The following is a 22,099-nucleotide window of genomic DNA, read 5'->3' as shown; positions in this document are numbered from 1 at the left end:
GGTTAAAGAGCACCAAACATCAGCTTTGTTTGCTGCTCTCCAGGTAATGGCTGACGAAGCAAAAGCCTGGAAGCCGCAAAACACCTTAGGTGTGTTATTCAATCTTCAAGACACCCTAGTCACCCGTCCGTCGTTGCATTTAACTGATGCGGTAACTGGAAGCACAGCGAAGGTGGAATTACCCAGTGCCCCAGGGTCAGAGCGCGGTGGAGGCGGGACTAGAGTCCAGTTCCTCCGGATATGCTAATCGACGACTATTCCGTGGACATTTCTGTAGTGGATTTATGTGAAAAATGCTCTAGGACAGAGGTTTTTGGTGTGTGTGTGTGTGTATTGGAGGGGAGGGGACACATTGCGGATCTGCTCCAAGCAGTTCTCATTTGTAAGACAAGGATGATGACAAAGAGAACCTGTCTCCTTAGGTTGTCAGGCGAGGAAGTTCCGTGTTTAGCAGAGCCTGGTACACAAGACACACTCATCCAGTTACTCGATTCACTAGCTCTTCAGAATCCGTTGAGCCCTGGAACCCACCCCCAGGACACACCAATCGAGACATGGGTAAGTTTGTCTGTTTTATTTCCAGTCTGTAGAGATGATCTCCAACACCACACACGCTCCCACGCACGCCGCACACACACTGCATCCACCTGAACTTGCCTGGCACACCTTCCTTTCGAGTCGCGGGGACAAAGCCACACTTGGCAGTCCCCACGTTTCTGGTTCCATTGGTTAGATTTGGTCTTTGAGAGAGAAGACAGCGGGAGATCTAAGAAGCTGAGCCCTTGGTCAGAGCAGAGTGCAGGAGCCAATAGCCACAACCTGAAATACATGCAGACCCCCCGACCCCCTCCTCCAGGGGCCATTCTTGAGCCCTTCCTCCAGGAGAGAGCTCCTGCCTGCCCTTCCCAGAGCTGCGGACACATCCCTCGCTCTCCTCCCTTGAGGAGTCTTGCCTGTGGTCTTGTAAACTGGGGGGCCTATTGAAAGGAGCCTGGTTGGCTCTGCCCTGCTCTCTGAGTGAGGATCAGGTACGCTCACTATGGTGGGTAGTCCAGGAAAGCTCTACCTTGCTCAAAGGCATCCTGTCCCAGAGAGGAGGGGTAGAAGGGAGGGGTGGGGATAGGCAGCTGCTTATCTAATGATATTGGGGGGCGGGGGAGCCAAGACAGGGAAGGGGGTGGGGTGAGATTTTACATTTACAGGAGAACTGTTTTTGCTGGGTTTAAACTTCAACTAGGCCTGTGCATTTGAGCGGCTCCTTAGTCTGAAGCTCAGCCAGCCATGGTCGAATAATCTGCTGCTGAACTGGTTGAGACCAACCAATGAACCTGGCCTAGCTATTTCATACCATTCCCTGCCGGCTCCACGCCCTCATGCTGCTGGAAGGGCAGCCCCTTGGGCCCTTGATGATGGGTCACCGAGGAGCCCCAGGAACCCACGCTGGCTCCAGCTCCAACAGCACCTTGCCGCTTCAGGTTGGGCAGAGGCTTCTCCAAGATTCTTGCCTAGTCTTGGGCCCAGCTTGGCTCCCCCAGGATTGCAGTGCAGTCACCCCAGTGCCCCCTTTTTCCTAACATTCATCTCACTTTTCCCTGTCTGGGTCTGACTTCCCCACTAGACTCTAAATATGAGTCTATTTCACTGCTGGGTTCTTAGCTCTTGGCCCATAGCAGATGCTTAATAAATACATTCAGTGGGTGAGTGCATCTAAGTCCTGAGCGGGCAGAGTAAGGGACTCCAGAGCACAGGTGGGGTCAGGGCTGAGTTTCCTGCTCAGCCAGCATGCGGCCGAGTGTGACACCCGCATGCGTGCATTCTGAGAAGCAGCTTAGGTGAAAAGCTCTAGTGAGTGCGGAAATACAGAGGCAGACCTGGCCCTTACCCAAACCCTGGTGCTGACTCAGAGGCCCTGGGAAGGGGAGTCCTGGCCCGGGGTCTTCCCGTTGCTGACCTAGGAGCAGCGAGGCAGCCCAGAGCCGCGAGGAAGCATGGGCGGGGCATCTGAACACCTGGGCTCCGGTCCAGGCTCTTCCGTCTCCTGATGAACCCCTGACCTCGGGCAAGGCACTTAACCCCTGTGGGCCACCAGTTTCCTCACCTGTGACACGGGAGGACGGGCTCAGCTAAACTACAGGGTGGAACGGGGCTGCAAAACCATCCGTAATAGAGGACACAGGAGACCCCAGTCCAGTGCCCAAGCTCAAGGTTTGGGGCGATCTGGAAAGGGTGAGGTGAGTTACAGAGACAGTGGACACAGCACATGTCAGCACAAGGCGGGGAGACTTAAAGCTTATAGTAGGTGGTCAATAAATACCGGTTGCATGACTGAGTACAGTGACATAAGGTGGGAGGCGAATGGGGAAGCACAGTCATTTCCAAGCAGACTGGGATCGGAAAGGCAACCTCCCGTTTCTCAGATCTTGCTTGGCTTAGCCAAGTTGTGCTCTGTTTGCCACAAGCATTGTATTCTGCCTTCTCCTGGCCTGCTGCCCTCAGCATCCTCCCCACAAGGTAGGACAAGACTGAGGCGACCCCCCTCCCCAAGGCCCCTGGCCTCCCCTCTCTCTCCAACGCCCTTTGCTACCCAGCAAGGGACAGGACTCCCTCTGAGCTGCCTGTAAAGGGTGGCCGGGGGCAAGGCTGGAGGATTTCTTCCGGAACCTTCTTGAAGGGCTCGAGTTGCTTGCTTCCTCCTTCTGCCAGCTCACTGAGGATGAGAAGCCTGGCCTGAGGGGGGTGTCACCTGGGTGGTAGGACAGTGAGTGGCCACATCCTGGACCCCTGAGAGCACTGGAACCTGTGTCTGAGGAATCCCTAGCGAGGCCCTGCAGCCTTGTTCCTACTCCAGGGTCTCCTGAAGCTGGACTGAGGTCCTCACCGGGGCCAGGCCAGCAACCTGGGCTAAGAGCAGAGGCCTCTGGGAAGGATGGCTCCACGAGCGGGGATCACAGGCTTCCAGCCCCCTGCCTTGGCCTCGCCCTCTCCCGTTTTTGGTTTGATGTCAGCCCTTCTGCATGTGTGGGGGTGGGGAGGAGGGTGGAAGGAGAGAGGAAGGGGCCCCAGAACCCCTTTAAGGCAGATAATTTGCACTTTACAAAGAGATCACTGATTCCGCAGATGAAAAAAACAAACATGCCCAACGACCAAAAAAACCCCAAATAAGACAAAACGTGAGTCCAGAGAGCAGCGAGATAAGGAGGGAGGAACGGGCAGGGAAGGCAGGGGCAGGTCCCGGCGGGGTCCTCAGGGCAGGCTGGCAATGTCTCTCTCTGGAGGGGGGCCACCCGGCTGGGGGCTGCTCTCTTTGGCTTTTCCTTCAAACATCATGACTCTGGTTTGGAGATGGAGAAAAAAGAAAACAACAGGATTAGGACCCTCCCATCCAGGGACAGCTCCTCCAGCCTTCCCCGGCAGGGTCCTCAGCAGAGCGCCCTTCAGCCATCTTGCAGCGGGGTCTTCTCCGAAGCCCAGGACGGCAGCTACGTGGGAGGGGCTCCCAGTCCCATTTTACACAGGAGACAACTGAGGGGCAGAGTGGCAGTGACTCCTCAGAGCCACACAGGCAGTCCGAGCAGGACAAGACTCGGGATCTCCGACTTCTAGGCCATGCACCTTCCCCTAACGACACTGCCTGGAGGAGGCGGAACTAGGCTGGGCCACAGCTTTGCTCAAAACCCCTTCTGATCTTCAAAAACCTCGCACTGCTCTGAGAGGAAAGTCTGGCGAGTTGAGGGTAGGGATTCATGGTGTGGTCTCCGGGGGGAAACAGCTGGATTTGAGCCCCAACCTACGATTTCCCAGCTGGGGACTCCAGTGAGGCACTCGACCCCGCTGATGCTCGTGTTTCCACCTGGAAGGGAGGCTGAGGGTGCCCCAGTGCTTCCCTCCTGGAGCCGGTCCAGGCATCAGTCCTTCCCTGGTTGGGCTCTTCCCGTCCCCCTGGCTTTAAATCCCACCCTAAGGGCCACTGTCCACAAACAGCTTGTCTTGAGCTCCAGATCTGCACCGCCAGCTCCCCCCTCCGCCTCTCCCCTTGGCTGTCTGAAGGGCACTTCCCTTGAACACATCAAAACCTGAGCTCTGATTCCCACCTTCCCCGCCTCTTCTTCTTGCCAAGCACACAGCACAGTCGCTCACTCAGTTACTCAGACCCCAGACTTTAGACTCCTCAGACTCCCCGTTTTCCTCTACACCCCACATCTGGGCAAGGAAGCAGTGCTTCCGGCTCTCCCTCCAAAATCACTGCTCAGGCCAACAGCTCCTACCCCCCTGCACTGCACCTCTCCAAGCGAGCACTGCATCCCTCACCTGCACAGGCCTCCCTGCCACCTCTCGCCCCTGCAGCAGCCAAGGGGCCTTTTAAAGTCAGCCCCTAGCTGAGAGCACTCCAGTGGCCTCCCTCCACCGTAGGACAAAATGCTCAGTCTGACTGGGGCCTACCCATGTCCCCTGGCCCCTGCCCACCTCTGCAGACTTATCCTCCACTCAGTGTCCTGACTAATGGCCCAGACACCCTGGACTCTGTGCTGTCCCTTGAAAACAAGAGCACATTCTGCCTCAGGGCCTTTGCACGCGCCATGTCCTCTGCCTGGAAAGCTTCCCCCAGATCTTCACACGGCTCTTCCCGTCTCCCTCACTCAGGGTTCTGGTCAATGTCATCTCAGTGAGGTCCTTCCTACCCCCATCGCATTGTCTCCATTCCTCATCCCACTTTGTGATTTTTGGACGACACCATTACAACCTGGTGTTTTTATCCATTAGAATGTGAGCTCCGGGAGGAGGCCAGCAACTCATGTGTCCCCAGCACTTAGAATAATTCCTTGCATACAGTTGGTACTCAGTAAATGTTTGCTGAATTAACAAATGGTAAGTCTAAAGCAGAGGTCCTCAAACTTTTTAAACAGGGGGCCAGTTCACTGTCCCTCAGACATTCCACACATGCGCACTGCGGGCCCGGGACGAGTCGGCTGCTAAGCAGGACAGGCAGTGGCGGCAAAAACACCCAGCGGGCTGGATAAATGTTTTCGGTGGGCCGTAGTTTGAGGACCCCTGGTCTAAAGCGTCAAGTGCCTGACACAGTAAATGTGCACGAAATCTTCGACGTCCTTTTACTAGCATCGTCACTGATCGCTACCCCGCCCCCTCCAGGGCCATCTGACGGTGGTGCTTTTCCCGGCACACCTCCGGCCCCGCCCCACCCACACGAAAAGCTCTGACCAGCTCCAACTGTGGGCTCATGAGCCGGTTACTCAGCCTCCTGGACCCTCAACTTCCCCGTTTGTAAAATGAGACAAGTCTATTTGACATTTGAAAAAAAAAAAAGTTAATCTTATTTGATGAAAGCCAAGAGAGGTCCTTTTCAGCTCAAATACCATGAGACTCTGCAGGGAATTTCTCTGCAGCTCCTCGTGGGGAAGAACCTGCGTATAGAGTGTGACTTTGGCCACCACGGGTCTAGGTGCCATCAGCCAGGTCCCGGGCTGGACTCTCAGGTGTGTTATCTCATGAATCCTCAGGACAGCGCTTCATGGAAGATATTTATTACATCTCTGTCTTACAGATGAGTAGCATGCCAACTCTACCGCCCTCTAGAGCGGTGTTTAACTCTAGATTATGCTCACGCCACCCCCTGGGTGGTAGAGCCACTTACAAACGAGAGAACTGAGGTTCAGAAAGTGTTGCCAGTAGCTTTGTCATCGTCATTGCCACTGTCATCACAGCTGCCACTTACTGAGTGACGATCCTACCCGGCCTCTGCCACAGGCTAATGCCACCTGCACGGTACACGCTAGTGTGATACTCGACAGATAAGGAAGGCAGGTTCAGAGAAATGAAAAGCCTTGCCTGGCGGCCACACAGGCCAGGGGCCTCTCCACACACAGTGACTGGGCCTTCAGAGGCCCCGGGAGAGGCGGGAGGTACTCACAGCTTGAGGACGGCCGACCGTTTCCCCAGCATCATGTTCACAAAGTCTCGGTAGGAGATGGTGTGGCTGACCCCACCTGTCACCTCCGAGATCATCTTCCTTATCTCCAGGTGGGTCTTGGGGACCCCAAGCTTCTCCATCATCCTCTTTAAAGACATCAGGTCTGCGGGAGGAAAAGAGGCCCGTGAAGGGGAGGCGGGCAAGTCCATGGCCTTGCTGCTCTACGGACCTATCACACCCTCCCCGAATCCTTTGGAGGCCATGTAGACTAGTGGTTAGGGACATGCGCTTCTAGTGTCACAGGGACTTGGGTTGGAATCCAGCTCTGCGTTTTCGGGCTGTGGGACCCGGGGGAAGCTACTTAACCTCGCTGAACCCTTGCTCCCATCGGCGGTCAAATGGGTTGATGGGCCCGGCCAGCGTGGCTCAGTGGTTGAGCATCAACCTATGAACCAGGAGGTCACAGTTCGATTCCCAGTGCACATGTCCAGGTTGTGGGCCCGATCCCCATTGAGGGGTGTGCAGGAAGCAGCCAATCAATGATTCTCTCATCAGTGATGTTTCTATCTCCCTCTCCCTCTCCTTTCCTCTCTGAAATCAATAAAAATATATTTAAAAAAACAACGGGTTGATGGGACCATTGGGAGGGATGATGCGCGAGAAGCACCCGGCAGGAGGCAGGCGCACAGCGATGAACAGCTATTCTTTCCTGTGATCTCAGCTGCTCCCCGTGGGTAGGGGGGAGCCCGGGGCCTGCTGCCCAGGGAGCCAGGAGGCCACTGCCCAGGGACTTGGCCTGACCCCAGGCATCGACATCATCGCCGGGGGGCAGCTTCTCCCCTCTGCCACTCCCACCCTGCAGTCAAGGGCACCACTTAGGCCAGAAGGGAGAGGGTCCAAAAATACCCTGCAGAGCAGGAAAAGCAACAAAAGAACAAAACTCGAGAAAACAAGGGAGGCACCAGAAAATCACTACGCCCCGAGGAGTCCTGCCTCTGACCACCCGGCTCCCAAGATCTGAGGCCATTTCCTTCGGATTGTTCGGTGAACAATGGTCAGCAAAGGACGGCGGGAGGGGGTGCGGCAGGCAGGTTTAGGGCCGGCCCTGAAGCCAGCGCACCCGAGAGGCAGGGCAGGCAGGACCTGTGCCAGACCCCTCGGTGCCAGGATGTCCAGGGCATTTCAAAGAAAGCTGGGCAGCCTCTGCAGGAAGGAGTGAAAGGGCTCCCACAGCTGCTGGCCAGACTCGAAGCTGGCAAGAACTTTCTGGAAGGCCGTTTGGCGGGATGCTTCAAAAACCTCTGACCCGGGATGTCTAATTCCTGAGATTTACTCTTAAGAAATAATGTGGACAAAGATTCACATACAAAGATGGTCTTCGCAGGATTATCAATGACACTAGGGCGTTGGCCGAATGAATTACAGTCCATCCCCACAATGGAATATTACACAGCCGCTAATTATATTTCAGAAGAAAAGTAAGTCATATGTCAAAATACAGCATGCTACTTTTTAAAATAAAGGAGGTTCTAAAAACGCTATAAAACAGCACTGGTGACGAGAACGAAGTGTGGAAGGCCATGAACCGCGCAGAGCAGTATCTCCGGGAGGGGCTGTGGGTGAGTGACGTCTGCTTGTCTTTGTGCTTTGCTGGGCTTTCCCAGATTTTTTCTGATGAAAATGTTTGAACTGGATAAATTTTTTTTCTGAAGAGGAAAAAACAATAAAAATACCCGAAAGGGGGAAGAAAGAGAGAAGACAGGAGTGGGGACGCAGCAACACGCGTTCAGGGTGAACCGGAGGAGGGAGGAGGCCCCGGGCCCGCCCCCTAACAGCCACGTGCCCTGAGCAGGTCGCTTCGGCAACTCTGAGCCTCAGTTTCCTCAACTGTGAAATGGGGCGATGACGAGCCTTGACCATGTCGCTCTGCTACTGGTGAAGGCCAAGACATGGTCTTGAATGTAAGTGCCAGGGGACAGGCGTTGGTCACCCGCAGCGTCTGGGTGGCGGACAGGATGAGGGTCTGTTGGAGGAGGGACCCAGTGTACACGAGGCACTCTGTCAACTGCAGGACAGTGAACAGATGGGAGGAGAGGCTTGGGGACCAAGGAAACCCCAGCCCCCTGAGCCAGGGCGTCAGAAGCTTGAGCACCTCCAGCCCCCGCTGGGGTGGCACCCTCTGTGCTGGGTCCCCTGGGGTGGGAGGCCGAGGCGTGGGCAGGAGCGGGTCGGGAGGGAAACGGTGGGAAGAGAAGTTTGGGGCGATGGATCCAGGGTATCAGGCTCCACCCTGGCTCAGCTGACCCCGCCCACTGGGAAGGTTCGGTGTGTGCCCCTCACGCTCCTGACACCTCACACATCAGGCGAGTCTGCAGCTCTCTGGACCGTCACACCGTCCACCCACCAAGCACCCTGGTCCCCCGGCACTCTCACGGCCTCACTCACCAATCTCGCCTTCATTGTTCAGGTCAAACTCCATGTACTTCTCTGGAAGGCACAGAGCAAACACCGGCATTAGCTTGGAAGAAGGGTGGCCCCTGCGGGTCCCAGTAACTCCCCTGAGGGAACTGGCCAGGTCCTTAGGGAGCCCACCCCTAACTCCTCATCCGTGTGGGGGTCTCACACCAGTCCCATCATCTCAGCTGAAAAAAGAGCTCGTCCTGCCTGCACTGCTCTCCTGGGGGCCACGGAGAAAGGCGGGAGGGGTCCCTCTGACCCTCTCCCACACGGCACAGCTGTTTCCTTCCAGGTCCCAGCAGTGACGCTGGCTGTCAGTCGGCCTCAGTGACTACAATAGATTCTGGCCCGGGAGAGGCAGATTGGCGGCAGCCAGGTGTGGGCACCACCGTAAGGAGTCCCTGTGGTTTGGGACCTTTTGGTCGCGGGCAACACCGAGAAGCCAATGCTCTTCCGGGAGGAGTGCCCATGGGCCTCCCTCCCCACAAAGCTCACCTGCAGACTGAGCCCCACGTCCCGATCCAGGGGTCCCGGGAACCCCCAGTAGCGAGAGAATGACGTGGACACCTTGGCATCTCTGTCGGGGGCGGTGTGTGCAAGCAAGCCCTGTGGCCTCGGGCAGCCCACCCGGCGCCTGCAGGAGAGCAGGGCCCTCGGGGCGCCTCATGGAGCAGCCAGCACCAAGAGCCGAGGTCCTCCCAGGGGCTGAGGTCCTCTCAGGGGCCTCGAGGCCCCGGACTTTCAGGAGCCTCTCAGGCTGCCTCGCCCTCCATCCCCTTGCTCCACCCACTGGCCTGCTGCGCCTGGCCCCCCAGCTGCTCCCACTGGGCTTGCCACCCTCTGCCTGGCACGTCCCTCTCAGGTAGTCACAGGGTTCCTCCTCAGGCCTCAGGCCTCCCAGCCTTTCTAACTGGGCACCACCCTCCCCCGCCCCCCCAGCACCTGCTACCCAGACCCCTGTCCCTTTCCCAGGGCCACCTTTGAAGAGTGACCCCATCGGTGTCTAGAGAGAGGGGAAGGGCTGCTCCTCCCTTGCCAGGCCCTCCTAGGGATGATTGGCAGGGGGAGGGCGACAGGGCAGGGGTGGGGATACCTTTGTTCTAGTTCTTATATTTTTTTAGTGTAAAAAGCACCATCGCATAATGGTTAAGAGCAGGGGTTTTGGAATGAGATCAATGTAGGTTCGAGGCCCAACTCCGCCCACGGGGAGCTGTGCAAGCTCAGGCGAATGACCCCACCTCTCTGAGCTGACTTTCTCTAAGTTAAAGACGGCATCACCTCCCTCCCGGCCGAAAGGGGTGATTCAGGGAGCTCACAACACCGCAGGGGAAGCGCTTCCCCAGGTCAACAAGGCGCGCTTAGCCAAAGGTGTCCGGCCCGGACAACCGCAGTGTAGGCAGTTTGAGGAGACTGGGCAGGTTCTCTGCTGGGAGCGGGGAGGTGGCCCGCAGTGCCACGGCTTTGCGGAGACGCGGCCTCGGGCCTCGAGGATGCTTGCGTGGTCCTCCAGGCACCCGAGTGCACCCCCCCTCTCCATCCCGCCCCCCCCCCCCCCCCCCGCAGGAAAGGTGGGCGCGCCTGCTCCTTATGTGCAGGGCTCCTCTCCTTTTTCCAGCCGCTGGCCCGGAACCAAGCGCCCGGCGGCCGGAACAGAGGGACCTTTATGCCGCCCCCTCCCCGCGTGCGCGCAGGCTCCCGGGCCCTGTTTTCTTTTCATCCCGTGCTGCTGGGATTCAATGGGCAGAAACTCTGCCCCCTGGCCCACTGCGCAGACACAAACGTCCATTCTCCACAGGGGCTGCGAAGCTCCCCGCTGGAGGGGAGAGCTGGAGGGGGAGAGGCCGGGGCTGCTACAAAGACCTGATTGTGTGCTGGGGCCCGGAGCGCGCAGGGCCTGGGCAGCCGTGGCAGAGCCAACCTGAGCCGGCAGGGCAGCTGTGGGGAGAGGGGCAGGGGCAGACTGAGGCCCACAGGAGAGGGGTGAAGGGGTCAGGGGGGCTTGGAGGCCGTGGAGGGGCCTGCCCCCTCTCACTGGGCACCCTGTTCTGCAGCCCACCAGGATTAGGGGCGTTCTGGAGGAAACGGGTGCAGCCTGGCCCTTTGGGGACAAGGAATCCTCCGTATGGGGGCCGGGGGGTGGGGCAGCCAGCCTCACTCACCTTTGAAGGCTGAGAGCTTTTCTGGCAGGTCCTCTTCATCGCTGTATTTCTGGTCACAGAGAAACTCCTACAGAGGCGAGAGGGCAGAGCTGAGCAAGGGGGCGGCAGCAGGACTGGCCCGCAGGAGGCCCAGTGTCCCGGCCTCCTCTCCCGCCAGGTCAGACATGCACGTGTGAGTCCAGCCCCTGCGGAGGAAGTGGGCTCAGAAGCTGGGCGGGGCCTGGAGGGTCTGCTCCAGAAGATGGAACACCTTCAACCACACGGGATCATCGGCGCAGGGACCTGCCTCCCCCAGGGCACCCCGCTCTGGGGTCCCGGAAGCAGTAAGCCCGAAGACGAGCCGCCTGGTTCCACAGTAACTGCTCAGGTACGTGACCCTAGCGCACGAATTCCTCTCTGGTTTTCCAGTGCTTTCTCTCCGGGGGTATAATCATCGCAGCTACTTCTGGAGTTTGCATGAGAATCCAAGGGGAGTGCATGTGTGACTCCTGGACACAGCAAGTGCTCCATACGCAGCCGTCGGGTTATTCGTCTCGGCTCCAGCCAGAACGTGACTGTGCGTTGCCTGGGAGGTCACTTCCCCTCTCCTCTGTGCCCTCACCTGTAAAATAGGCCCACCTTCCCCTCCGATGCTGGGAGAGATTCAGATGAGTCCTTTCAGAACCAGCTAGGGAGGGTCAGGGCCACCAACAAGAGCCCCAGAATGAAGCAGCTACCCGCATGCTCTCTTTGGATCTGCCAGTGGACCCAACAGTTTCCCACTTTACAGATGAGAAAACAGGCTCACACAGCCGGAGCTTCAGTTCAGCTCCATCTCATTCAAAGTCTGTATCCTTGACCTCGACCCTTAAAGACGGGCAGATGGCAGGCATTCATCTGGCTTTAAAACAGAAGCTACCCATTCGTCAGCACCTGCTCCACCAGCACAGGGCGTCATTGCTAATCTTCAAACCGCCCCAGAACCCGCGTGCACACGGGGAAGCAGAGGGTGTCTGCCCACCCTAGCACCGGACTCCGCAAATGCCCTCTCTTCTCGGGACCGCACTTTTCTCATTACTGAGCCGACTGGACATGGGCATCACTCCTCATTCATGCATTGACTCACTCATTCAACAGCTTTGGAGGGACCGCAGTGCACACTGTGTGCCAGGCAGCAAGGGAGCAGGTGAGACCAAGGTAAGACAGAGCCCTTACCCTAAGATTACAGGGAGCACTCACAGTGGTAGTCAGTGACATCTGTCAATCACTCAATCTGTTTCTAAATTCCTGCCGCTACTTCCCACTAAGATGTGCCTGTACTTACACATCTCCTAGGACAGGGAGCTCACTACCTTCCCAGCCTGTAACCCCCTAGAGCAGCGGTTCTCAACCTGTGGGTCGCGACCCCTTTGGGGGTCGTACGACCCTTTCACAAGGGGTCGCCTAAGACCATCGGAAAACACATATATAATTACATATTGTTTTTGTGATTAATCACTATGCTTTAATTATGTTCAGTTCGTAACAATGAAATTGGGGGTCACCACGTGAGGAACTGTATTAAAGGGTCGCGGCATTAGGAAGGTTGAGAACCACTGCTCTAGAGGCTTAAAGTAGAAAAAGAGAATGACAAAAAGCCGAACGGGTGAGAAAGCACTCCGGGTTCGGATCTCAGTCCCCTCCTTACCCACCTCTTCAGGCACCTGTCCCTCCTCGGGGATAACCACGCTCGTCCGGCCGTGCTCACTACGCAACGGGTGTGATTTCGTTTGAGGCAGAACCTGACCCGTTCCAGGGCCCAAGTGTCTGCATGTGAGCCCAGACCCTCTGACAGAGAAGGAGAAACATGCCAACATGCCCCCCTCGCTGTGCTCCCCATTAGCTCCCCTAGTACGCTGGTTTTACAGGTAAGAACAGGAGGACCTCAGAGCTCGGATAATATGTCTCAAGTCCGGGCACTGAGGAAACGCAGGTTGGCTTGGAACCTGTGCGCACCCGATGCCGGGACCTGTGCCCCAGGCAGCCTGGTAGAGGCGGCCCCGGGGCTTGGCTGGAACCTTCAACCTTCTCCGCTGGCTCTGCCCAGGACTCCCCTTCCCCTTGGCTGCCTCTCAGAGCTCTTTCCACCGCCGACCAAAAGTAGGACAATTAACTCTTGTCTGTGACCCCGAGCAAACCAGGCACCCCCCGGGGTCACAGACCCCAAACCTGTCCAGCGGAGGGACTAGTGGGAGTGGTTCTCAGACTTTGGGGTGATGCGTAAGGAAGACCTACCACGGAAGGAACAGGGACACCTTCGGCCCAGCACCTGGGGCTCTCCCAGCTCCCACGCTCTGGTCGGCCAGAAACCCTGCACCGGCCGGAGCCGTTAGGAATGTGTCCTGACCACCCCTAGGAATCCAGGCAGATGGGGCTCCGGGGCTCAAGGCGTAGGGCATGGGCTTGGGTGTTGGAGGCAAATCACAGAGATGAACATGGACAACCAGGCAGCGACCGAGAGCAAGGACAGGAGTGCGGCGGGAGCCCCGGAGTGCGATGACGACTCCCCTTGGCTGGATCGACCCGGCCTGGCCCGGCTTGCTCCCACTGGGACTTTGCTCTACTGGGCCCCCTGCCTGGACCCCTCATCTCCACGCTTCTTTTTCTTAATATATTTTTATTGATTTCAGAGAGGAAGGGAGAGGGAGAGAGAGATAGAAACATCAATGATGAGAGAGAATCATTGATTGGCTGCCTCCTGCCTCCAGTAGGGGATCAAGCCCGCAACCTGGGCATGTACCCTGACCAGGAATCAAACCGTGCCCTCCTGGTTCATAGGTCGATGCTCAACCACAGCCTCGCTTGCTGGGCACCTCCACATTTCTACACGGCTTTCTCCCTCGCCTCCTTCAAGCCTTTGCTCAACTATCACCTTCTGAATGAGGCCGGCCCGTCCACCCCACTACAGCCCCTGCCTCCACTTCCAACCGCCTTACCTTCCGGGGCGTCTCCTTCTATTCCATGGGATGAATCCCCTCCTAACACAATGTAATTGCTTATTAAAGGTACTGTCCATCGTGTCTCCCCCTGTGAGAAGGTAGGTTCCGCATAGTAGGTGCTCAATAAATGTTTGCAGGATGAGTGACCGAATCGAGACTCAGAGAGAATAAATAACGAGCTCAACGCAGCACAGCTAGCAAGTGGCCAAGCTGGGCTTAAAGTCCACAGAGGAGGCGCGTGGGAAGGTGAGTGGCCTGAGGACGTGGGTGTTGGGGGGTTGATGAGAGGAGGCCGGCCCTCGGCCACAAGTTCTAGAAGCACCTGTTTATTGTCTTGCGCCTCCCAGGTACTTAGCACCCAGCACGTAGTAGACCCTTAAGCATCTGTTGAATGAATGGAGAAGCCTGCCATTTAGCCAGAATGACTTTTTCCTCTCTCACCCGAAATGGCAAGGCAGCTTTGCAGAAGCGCATGCACGTGTGTGACAGAGACGGGGGGGGGGGGGGGGTAGCGGGGGACGAGTGACTCAATGATTAGAATCACATTTATTCTTAGAGCCAAAAGTGACAAATGCTTGAGCCACAGAGTGACTAGGGGTGGGAAAAGCAACTGACCCATTGGTGGGTGGGTAGGCAGCCCTTGCTGGCCCTGGGCCTGGGCAGCTGTGTGGACTTGCCTTTGGCAGGGGCGGGGAAGGCAGGCGGCAGGAGCAGGAGCAGGATCGCAGCCCGCAGCTTCCTCCCCTTCAGGTGGTCTGCCCCCCACACCCTTGCCCATCCTCCGGCCCAGCCACGCCCAGTGGGCAGGCACCCTATCTGTGCAGACTCCAGGACCCCTGGCTGCCCTGACTCTGGGTCCCCAGGCAGAGGAGACAGAGAGAGAGTTCAGCCCCTTTGGAAGAAAAGCAAACGCCGAAACCCAGAGAGGGCACGCTGGAGCCAGACGCCTGGGTGTGAACCACGTAGCAGCTGTGTGAAGAGTACTTCGCTGGTCTGTGCCTCAGTTTCCTCATCTGTAGGAAGGATGCAAACATCTCACGGGCTTGTTCTGAGAAGGACAGTATGTGAGGAAATGCCTGTGAATTTCCTAACAGCGCCTGGCACCTGTAAGTGCTAAATCAGTGTGCGCGGTTGCCTGTCATCTTCTGTTATTTCTATCTGCACGATCCACTGACAACCTCAGCTCATCGTCCAGACCACGTGGCCCAGTAAACAGAGCAGAAGCAAGCGCCCTTCCCCGATGTAGGCTGCTCACAATGTCCCTTTCCCCTCTCTCGGCCTCCCCACTTGACAGATGGGACCACTGACGCCCAGGGAGGTTGCTCAACCTGCTCCAGATGACAACGTTTCAACAGTTCATGGGCTATCTCCCTTCACCATCCAGCTCCCTCCCTGCCCTGAACACGGAGAAGGTGGCCTGACCACAGGTTTCTGAGCAAAGAAAGCCAATACCAGGAGTTACCTTTCCTCCTGGGCAGCTGCAGAAGGAGGTTATTCCAGAGCCAGGGGCCCACCTGGTAACCCTCAGGGGACAGGGTGTGAGGGGGGTGTTTACACTACCCCCACCCCCTCTCCCACTCCAGCCCACTGTGCCCAGTGACACGCCTTTCCAGCTGCAGCAACTGCTATCAGGCCTCCAGGAGTGAGGGGCTCTGAGGGTGACCGTTGCTAAGCAGAGGGGCAGGCTCAGAGGCCTGGTGGCCTTGGGCAGTCCCTGGCAAAGAGCCAGGAAAAGCAAGCGGGCAGGAGCCTGGGGTCGGAAACAGGAAGCTGTGAGCTGAGCAGTCACTCCCCAAGCCAGGGTGTCCAAGGCAAGGCCCCGAATGGCGACAGAGCTATTAAAACATCCATCTCAGAACGTGGAGCATCCAGCTGGTCCTCTTGGTTCAGTATCTGGGGAAACTGAGGCCTCAGACGGGAAAGGTCTCGCCTAAAGCCACACGGTCGGAAGCCTCACATAAACTCCAAGTGCAGGGCGTGTGGGGCGACGGGGCGGGGAGGGAAGTTGAATCAGGGTGCCAGGGTTCAAATCCCAGATCCGGCACTTCTAGCTCTGTAGCCCTGGGCAACTTGCTTTCCCACTCTGGGCCTCGGTTTCCTTATCTGTGAAATGGGATCATAATAACAGCACCTCCTCATTGGCTTGGATGAAATGAGCTAGACCCTTACCAAAGGTTAGCAATTCCCATTATGCGTTTGGATCACCCAGAGAGGTAGCTGCGAGCAGGGCAAGGGCAGAGAAGTGACCCAGCCCCAACTCCCTGTCCCACACTGTGCCACAAAGTCCCGCTGGTGAGTCTTGGGATGGCCATCCCTCCTCAAGGGCAAGCTCTACTTTGGACACCTGGCTGACCTAGCAGTGACAGTCCATCCACACCGGGCAGAGCGCGCCCATCTCCGGCCTGGGGGACAGTGCCTGCAGCCACACCGGCCACTGCTGCTCCCTTGAGCACATCAAATCTCCCCCGCCTACGGGAGTCCCATCCCAGTGCTCATGGCGGGGAGGGGCTGTTTCCCAAACCAGCAGAGGCTGGCAGCCTGGATCCCTGCCACCTGCCTGATTCCCCCAGACTTAACTCTCTTTCTGGGCCGGTACCTCTAGCACCTGCTCCCGGCTGCTTGCTCCTGGCCCTCCAGGCTCGTCTTTACGTATTAGCTGTAGCAGAATTTTGGGACGGGCAGATATCACCATCTTGGAAGCCATCCAGGGGGCTGGTGGCTGAAACCCTGGGCGAAAACCCCGAGTCCAGGCGGTACTATACCAGGTTGTCAGGCCTATGACGCAGCACACAGGTTCTTAAAGGGCCAGGACCAGGCCACAAATGCCCAGCCTGGTGCCTGGCACGTAGACGGAGCCTGTAACAAGCACCCGCAAGGACAGCAGGCTCACATTCCCCACAGCAGCTCCGGGGCCTCATCCGGACGCTGTGTCCTCGCCAACAGATGGGGCAGCTGAAGAAAAACACCCCATCGGCTACACCAGTAAAGCAGACCCTGCAGAAATTCCATCGCTCGCTTCCTGTGACATGGCCACACTGAGGTCGCCACTGGCTGGACCTGTGGGGACACTGAATCCTCGGAGGCTCACGTGACCGCTTATCACCACCTCCTTTATAATATATTAAGGAAGAGCAAGAGAGACGGGTGCCCAGTGATGCCAGCTGGGCACATTCACCTGGGCAGGGACACAGTGGCACTGCCAGTACACAGGAAAAGACACACCTGCGTGGTGCCTGGGTCAGGTCACAGAGGTCCCCCGCTGCCCGGGAGGAGCTGGGGACAGATACCCCTCTGGGCAGAGATACACAGCCTGTCGTGCCCAGCTCTTCCCAGCACAGATGGCACGTGGGTCCTGAAATAGCCACGAGGCACGTAAATGCTACAGGGAACGCCGAGTGCCCTTCATTCGACCCAGGAGGGCTGGGAGGGCGGGACAGCGGCCAGAGATCTTTATCCAGGTAAGCAAGAGAGGCCTGTGTCACAGCTAGGCCATGGCCACCTGGTGGACAGGGGCCAGGCCAGGCCGTGGGCGGGGTCTGAAGTCAGACTCCTGACTCTCACTTCCTCCTGGCTGGAGGGCCTCGGGCAGGTGACTTCACCTGACAGCCTCTGTTTCCTCATCTCTGAAATGGGCGGCCCGGTTAGCCGTGTCCCGTGGCCATGTTTACACGTTCTCGTGGTGCGTGTTTCTAATCCAACGTTCCTTTGACGGGAGTCAGTGAGATGATGCAGGTCAAGCGCCAGGCCCGCCTCCTGTTATTTGGGTAAAGATCCTGGCCTCCGGCCGGCTCCAGCTGCAGCCTCCCTACCCCCATGGCCTGCAGGATCCTCCCTACCGCCCGCCCCCTCCGAGGTCCCAAGCAGAAGGGCACCCACCAGCCCCACCACTTCTCTCTGTCCCTGTGCAAAGCTAGAGAGAATGTGTTCTGTTGCCATATAAGGTTGGGCCTGCTGGCCTGGGGTCACCTGCCATGCCATCAGGGCTCAGAGAATGTCAGCTATGTGGGGGGAGTAGGAGGTGTGCGCCTGGCCTGCCTGCTCCACAGTGCAGAGAATGCACACACACACACACACACACACACACACACGGCACAGAGGTGGGGGCGGGCATGCACAGAGGAGACCCAATCCAGGAGACTGAGAGCACAGTCTGGGTGCTTAAACTCAGGCAACGGACTCCACCTCCTCCGAGTCCTGTTTTCTGTAACATGGGAATCCACACTCACAGGGTCAGAGCAAGCCATCAACGAGATGATGCCCCAAGCGCGCCTGGCACACTGCCTGGCACACGCCAAGTGCTCAGAAAATGATAGCAGAAGCTACAGTGAAACCCAAAGAGTACATTTCCCTTCATCTCGGCCAGGACCTCAGGCCCACCCAAGTCTATTTTCGCTCCTGAATCCCTTATAATAACAACAGCTAAGACTGAGCTGCCCTGCCGCCCTCTGGAAGCTGGCCCACCCTGGGGAGTGGGGGGAGAAAAGCCCCCAAAGGAACTGGGACGTTGAACCTAGACGCCCCCAGAGTTGCCAGCCCGCTAGGCTCTGCCCCAGCAGCAGCCACAGAGGTGCCCGAGCTCACGCAGTGGGCACGAAGCCCTGTCCTTCACGCCTCCGGCTTCCACGATGTCACTAGGCAGCAGCTCAGTCCACCCCCCACCCCCACTCCAGTGGGGCAGTGAAGCTGAACCCCAAAGGAAGGCCAGTGGCTGCCCACATGGTTCCCTCTAGAACAGTGGTTCTCAACCTTCTGGCCCTTTAAATGCAGTTCCTCATGTTGTGACCCAACCATGAAATTATTTTCGTTGCTACTTCATAACTGTCATGTTGCTACTGTTATGAATCGTCATGTAAATATCTGATATGCAGGATGGTCTTCGGCGACCCCTGTGAAAGGGTCGTTCGACCGCCAAAGGGGTCGCGACCCACAGGTTGAGAACCGCTGCTCTAGAATTTGTCCACTCCAGGGAGCCTCCACTATGGCCATGGCCATGGGTGAAACGGACTCAGACCCTCAGAGTGACTTCCCCAGAGTCTGCAAAGAGCTTCATCCGCTCGCCTCCACTGATTGTTGGGACCAGGAGCAGGGCAGGGACCACTGCTCCCATTTCAGGCGGGCAAGACGAAGGCCCCTCCAGACCAAGGCCCACGCGGCCAGCAGGGGCCAGGGCAGATCTCAGCCTTGGTGTCCACGCTCTGCACCTTTAAGTCCTAAACAAACCAACGATAACAATCATGACAGCAGCCAGCTCTCCTTATGTGCTTTACATAGATTACATCGCTGAAAAATCACAACAACCGACTACCATTATCTCAGATGCCTGGTTCAAGGTCAGAGCGCCAACAACACCCTGCCCCTCCCCTCCCCTTCACAACTCTAACCCTTGGTGGGGCCACCTTCACCCACTGCGGGGGGAAGCAGCTCAAGTTTCGGGTTTGGTCCTGGAGCCTCCTTCCTCCAGGGGCCCAGAGCCCGCGCCCCAGCAGCCTGGCTCACACAGTGGCCTCCACATAGCATCTGGGCAGGGAGAGGATACGAGACTGCAAGCTCTGCCCCAGGCTTCTGGGTGGCAGTGGCCTTATGCTTGTCCTCTCTGGGCACCGGGGTCCCAAGCAGGGTAGACACAGCTTCCTGCTCCCCCTCTCCAGTCCAGTGCTGTCCAGTCCAGCCCCCCTTTCTGAGCCAACCCAGTCACCCTCCCAAAACAACCCTGTAGCCTCCCCACAGTCTGCCCCCTCCGAGGGCGGGGTTGGCACGGAAAGTCCCACACTCTCAGCTCCTCCGGCTTGTCCAACTGCAGTCACCTCTCCCCATCCCCAGCTGTCTCTGGCTCAGGGTCCGGCGGGCTGTGGGTGGATTCGGCCAGCTTGGAACCCGCCCGGCCCAGTGGCCCAGGGGGCTGTATGAGGTCAGGGTTCCAGGCGCCTGTCCAGAGGGCAAGCGCAGCCAAGACCTGCGGGCTGCAGGCTGTTCTGGGAGGGGGCCCAGCAGCCTAGACCCCTGAGATCCCAGCCAGACATCCAGGCTCCCGTTCGGCTGTGCTCAAGATGACAGCAACAGGCAGGGTAGGGCTGGCAATGAGGGACCCTGGGGTTCCCAGAGTCCTCCCCGAAATCCCTACAGCCAGTGGGGTGAAATCAGACAGGCTGCCTAGTTCTAGAGCAGGGGTGGGCAAACTTTTTGACTCGAGGGCCACAGTGGGTTCTTAAACTGGACCGGAGGGCTGGAACAAAAGCATGGATGGAGTGTTTGTGTGAACTAATATAAATTCAAAGTAAACATCATTACATAAAAGGGTACGGTCTTTTTTTTTTTTAGTTTTATTCATTTCAAACGGGCCGGATCCGGCTCACGGGCCATAGTTTGCCCACGGCTGTTCTAGACAATCCAAGAAAACCAAAGAGGGAGTCCAGACTGCAAGCCCCCCCCACATCCCACTGAAATACTGCAGCCATGCAGTACCTGGCCCCACCCCACAGCCTCCCCCAGGACCCTGCCGACCCCACCAGCTTCCCACTTTGGAACTCAGAGCTGGGCTGGGACCCTGGGTGCTCAGCGGCCCGAGGAAGCCAGCAGGGGGAATGCCTAGCCCCGTTTCAGTGGGCATGCCTCCACAGCGTTAGGAAGGAACTCGGGAGGCGTCTTCCCAGGGAATAATTCTAGCTCCATCCACGAGGTCTTCCCCCGGCTGGTGCTGCACCAAGCACACTGCAGCCCTTCCCTTGCTGACCCCAGGGCAACTTCTCGGTGGAGACCGGAGCTGGCTACGCAGCCCCTGCTCTGGCCAATCCCGCAGGCTCTGACACTGCCTATCTTCCAGGATCTACCCGCTCAGCTCACTACACAGACGCTCACTACACACACGGTTCTGGGGCTCCCACTGTGCGCCTGGCAAGGCGGGGTGGCTTTCTTTATAGAAACCCACTAGGACCGGCCAGAAAAGCACGGAGGCTCTAAGGGAGCCTTCGCTACACGTGGGAGTGGGAAAGAGTCGCGAGGGTGGGCGTGAGGGCAGGTAGGAGACCAGCACTGTCTAAGGTGGAGAGGGCACTGGCCTGCCAGCCTGGAGCCCGGGCAGCTAACAGCAGCCTGGCCCACACTTGCTGGGCAGCCGCCTAGCCCCCCTGAGCCTCTCGGCTGTGTAACCTGCGGCGGGTCCCGGGTGGGCTTGGGGGGCGCGGCGCGGCTGGTATCGAAGCTCCCAGCCCGGCCCCACCTCCTAGTCTAAGAGTAACAACTTGCAACCCGAGACGCCAGGTCCAGAGCGAGTGGAGGGGGTGAGGGGGAACCTACCTGGAGGCACAGGGGCCGGGAGGAGGGAGGAAATTGGGGGGAGCCTGGCCGGGGGTGGCGGGGGGGGGGGAGAGGAAGGAGGGCACAGCCTCGCAGCTGAAGGTGGGCCCCGCAGGGCGCTGGGAGCTTTGGGGGACCAGCGGCGCGTGGCTCGGGCGACCCGCAAGCTGCCCGGGCGGCGGGGCTAGAAAAGCGAAGGCGGCGGCCCGCACTCACCCGGTTGATCTCGGCCAGCCGCCGCTCCTGCCGGGCTTTGAGCATGCCGAACGCCTTCCCTCCTGCGGGAGACAAAGAGGCGGCGGGAAGCGGGGGTCTCCGGGCCCGCGCCCACTTCCTGCGCGCGGCAGCCCGCAGCCCGCGGTGCGCACAGGTGGCGGCGGCGGGCGGGGGCACAACGTGCGCGGCCGGAGACCCGGGACAGCGCGCCGGGCGGGGCGGGCGGGTGCGGGAGAGCGGGCAGCGGCGCCTACCTTGAAACCTGTTGCTGGGCGCGACCGACATGGTGAGCACGGGGCTCCCGCCGGCTTGGGGCTTCGCGGCCGCGGCGAGGAACGCGCAGGAGGGACTGGCGCCCGGTCCGAGCTCCCGCGGCGTGTGGCGGCGGCACCGAGGGGCGGGGGGAAGGCGCGGGCGGGCGGCCGGACACACCTCTCCCGGCCTCCCCTCCGGCCCGCCTCCCTCCCCTCCCGCCGCCGGCCGCCGGCATCAAAGCGGCTATTATGCGGGACGCCCAGCCCGCCGCCCGCCCCTCTGCTGGAGGCCGCGGAGAATGCACGCGCGGGCCGCCCGTGGGCACCTCCCTCTCGGCGCTTCCCGGGACCCTCCCAAGTCCCCTGCCCGCTGCGGGCCGCGGGCTCCCCGTAAAGTAAACGGGGGCGCTCTTGGTTCGCACACTGGGAGTAGCTGCTAGAAGCCAGTGCGGGTGGCAGCGGCGGGAGTGAATGCGCCACCCACCGGGGCGTTACGTTCCTAGCGCCCGATGCGCAGTGTGCACTGTCAGGAGGGAGCTGTGCGCCCCGAGTCCTCATTTTTTTACTCTTGAAAGAAAAATATAAAACCGTTTCGTTGTGTGAGGGGAGATGCATAATGACAAAGTGCCATTGGGACACCAGCGACACTAAATCAATTAGAACGAGCCCGGCTGGTGCGGCCCAGTGGTTAGCATCGACTTATGAACCAGGAGATCCTGGTTCAATTCCCCGGTGAGGCATAGGCCCGGGTTGCGGGCTCCATCCCCAGTGTGGGGCGTGCAGGAGGCAGCTGACTGATGATTCTCTCTCATCATTGATGTTTCTATCTCTCCCTCT

The 22,099-nt window shown here is 58.6% G+C and overlaps 1 protein-coding gene across 1 annotated transcript; it reads right to left on the bottom strand.

Annotated features, from left to right (window-relative positions):
- Nucleotides 1-566: 566 nt before the first annotated feature.
- Nucleotides 567-21,383, bottom strand: AIF1L (allograft inflammatory factor 1 like). Its single transcript, XM_081103123.1, has 6 exons — nt 21,263-21,383; nt 21,009-21,070; nt 10,543-10,609; nt 8,372-8,413; nt 5,927-6,089; nt 567-3,331 (listed from the first exon to the last, which is right to left on the bottom strand). The coding sequence occupies exons 1-6, from the start codon at nt 21,291-21,293 to the stop codon at nt 3,244-3,246; spliced, it is 453 nt and encodes a 150-aa protein (XP_080959249.1). The 5' UTR covers nt 21,294-21,383; the 3' UTR covers nt 567-3,243.
- Between the last annotated feature and the right edge of the window lie 716 nt (nt 21,384-22,099).

This window comes from Myotis nattereri, assembly GCF_964212035.1.
Source record: "Myotis nattereri genome assembly, chromosome: 12".
Taxonomy (NCBI): Eukaryota; Metazoa; Chordata; class Mammalia; order Chiroptera; family Vespertilionidae; genus Myotis; species Myotis nattereri.
The sequence above is the reverse complement of the archived record's forward strand: the minus strand, read 5'-3'. Positions and strand labels throughout refer to the sequence as shown.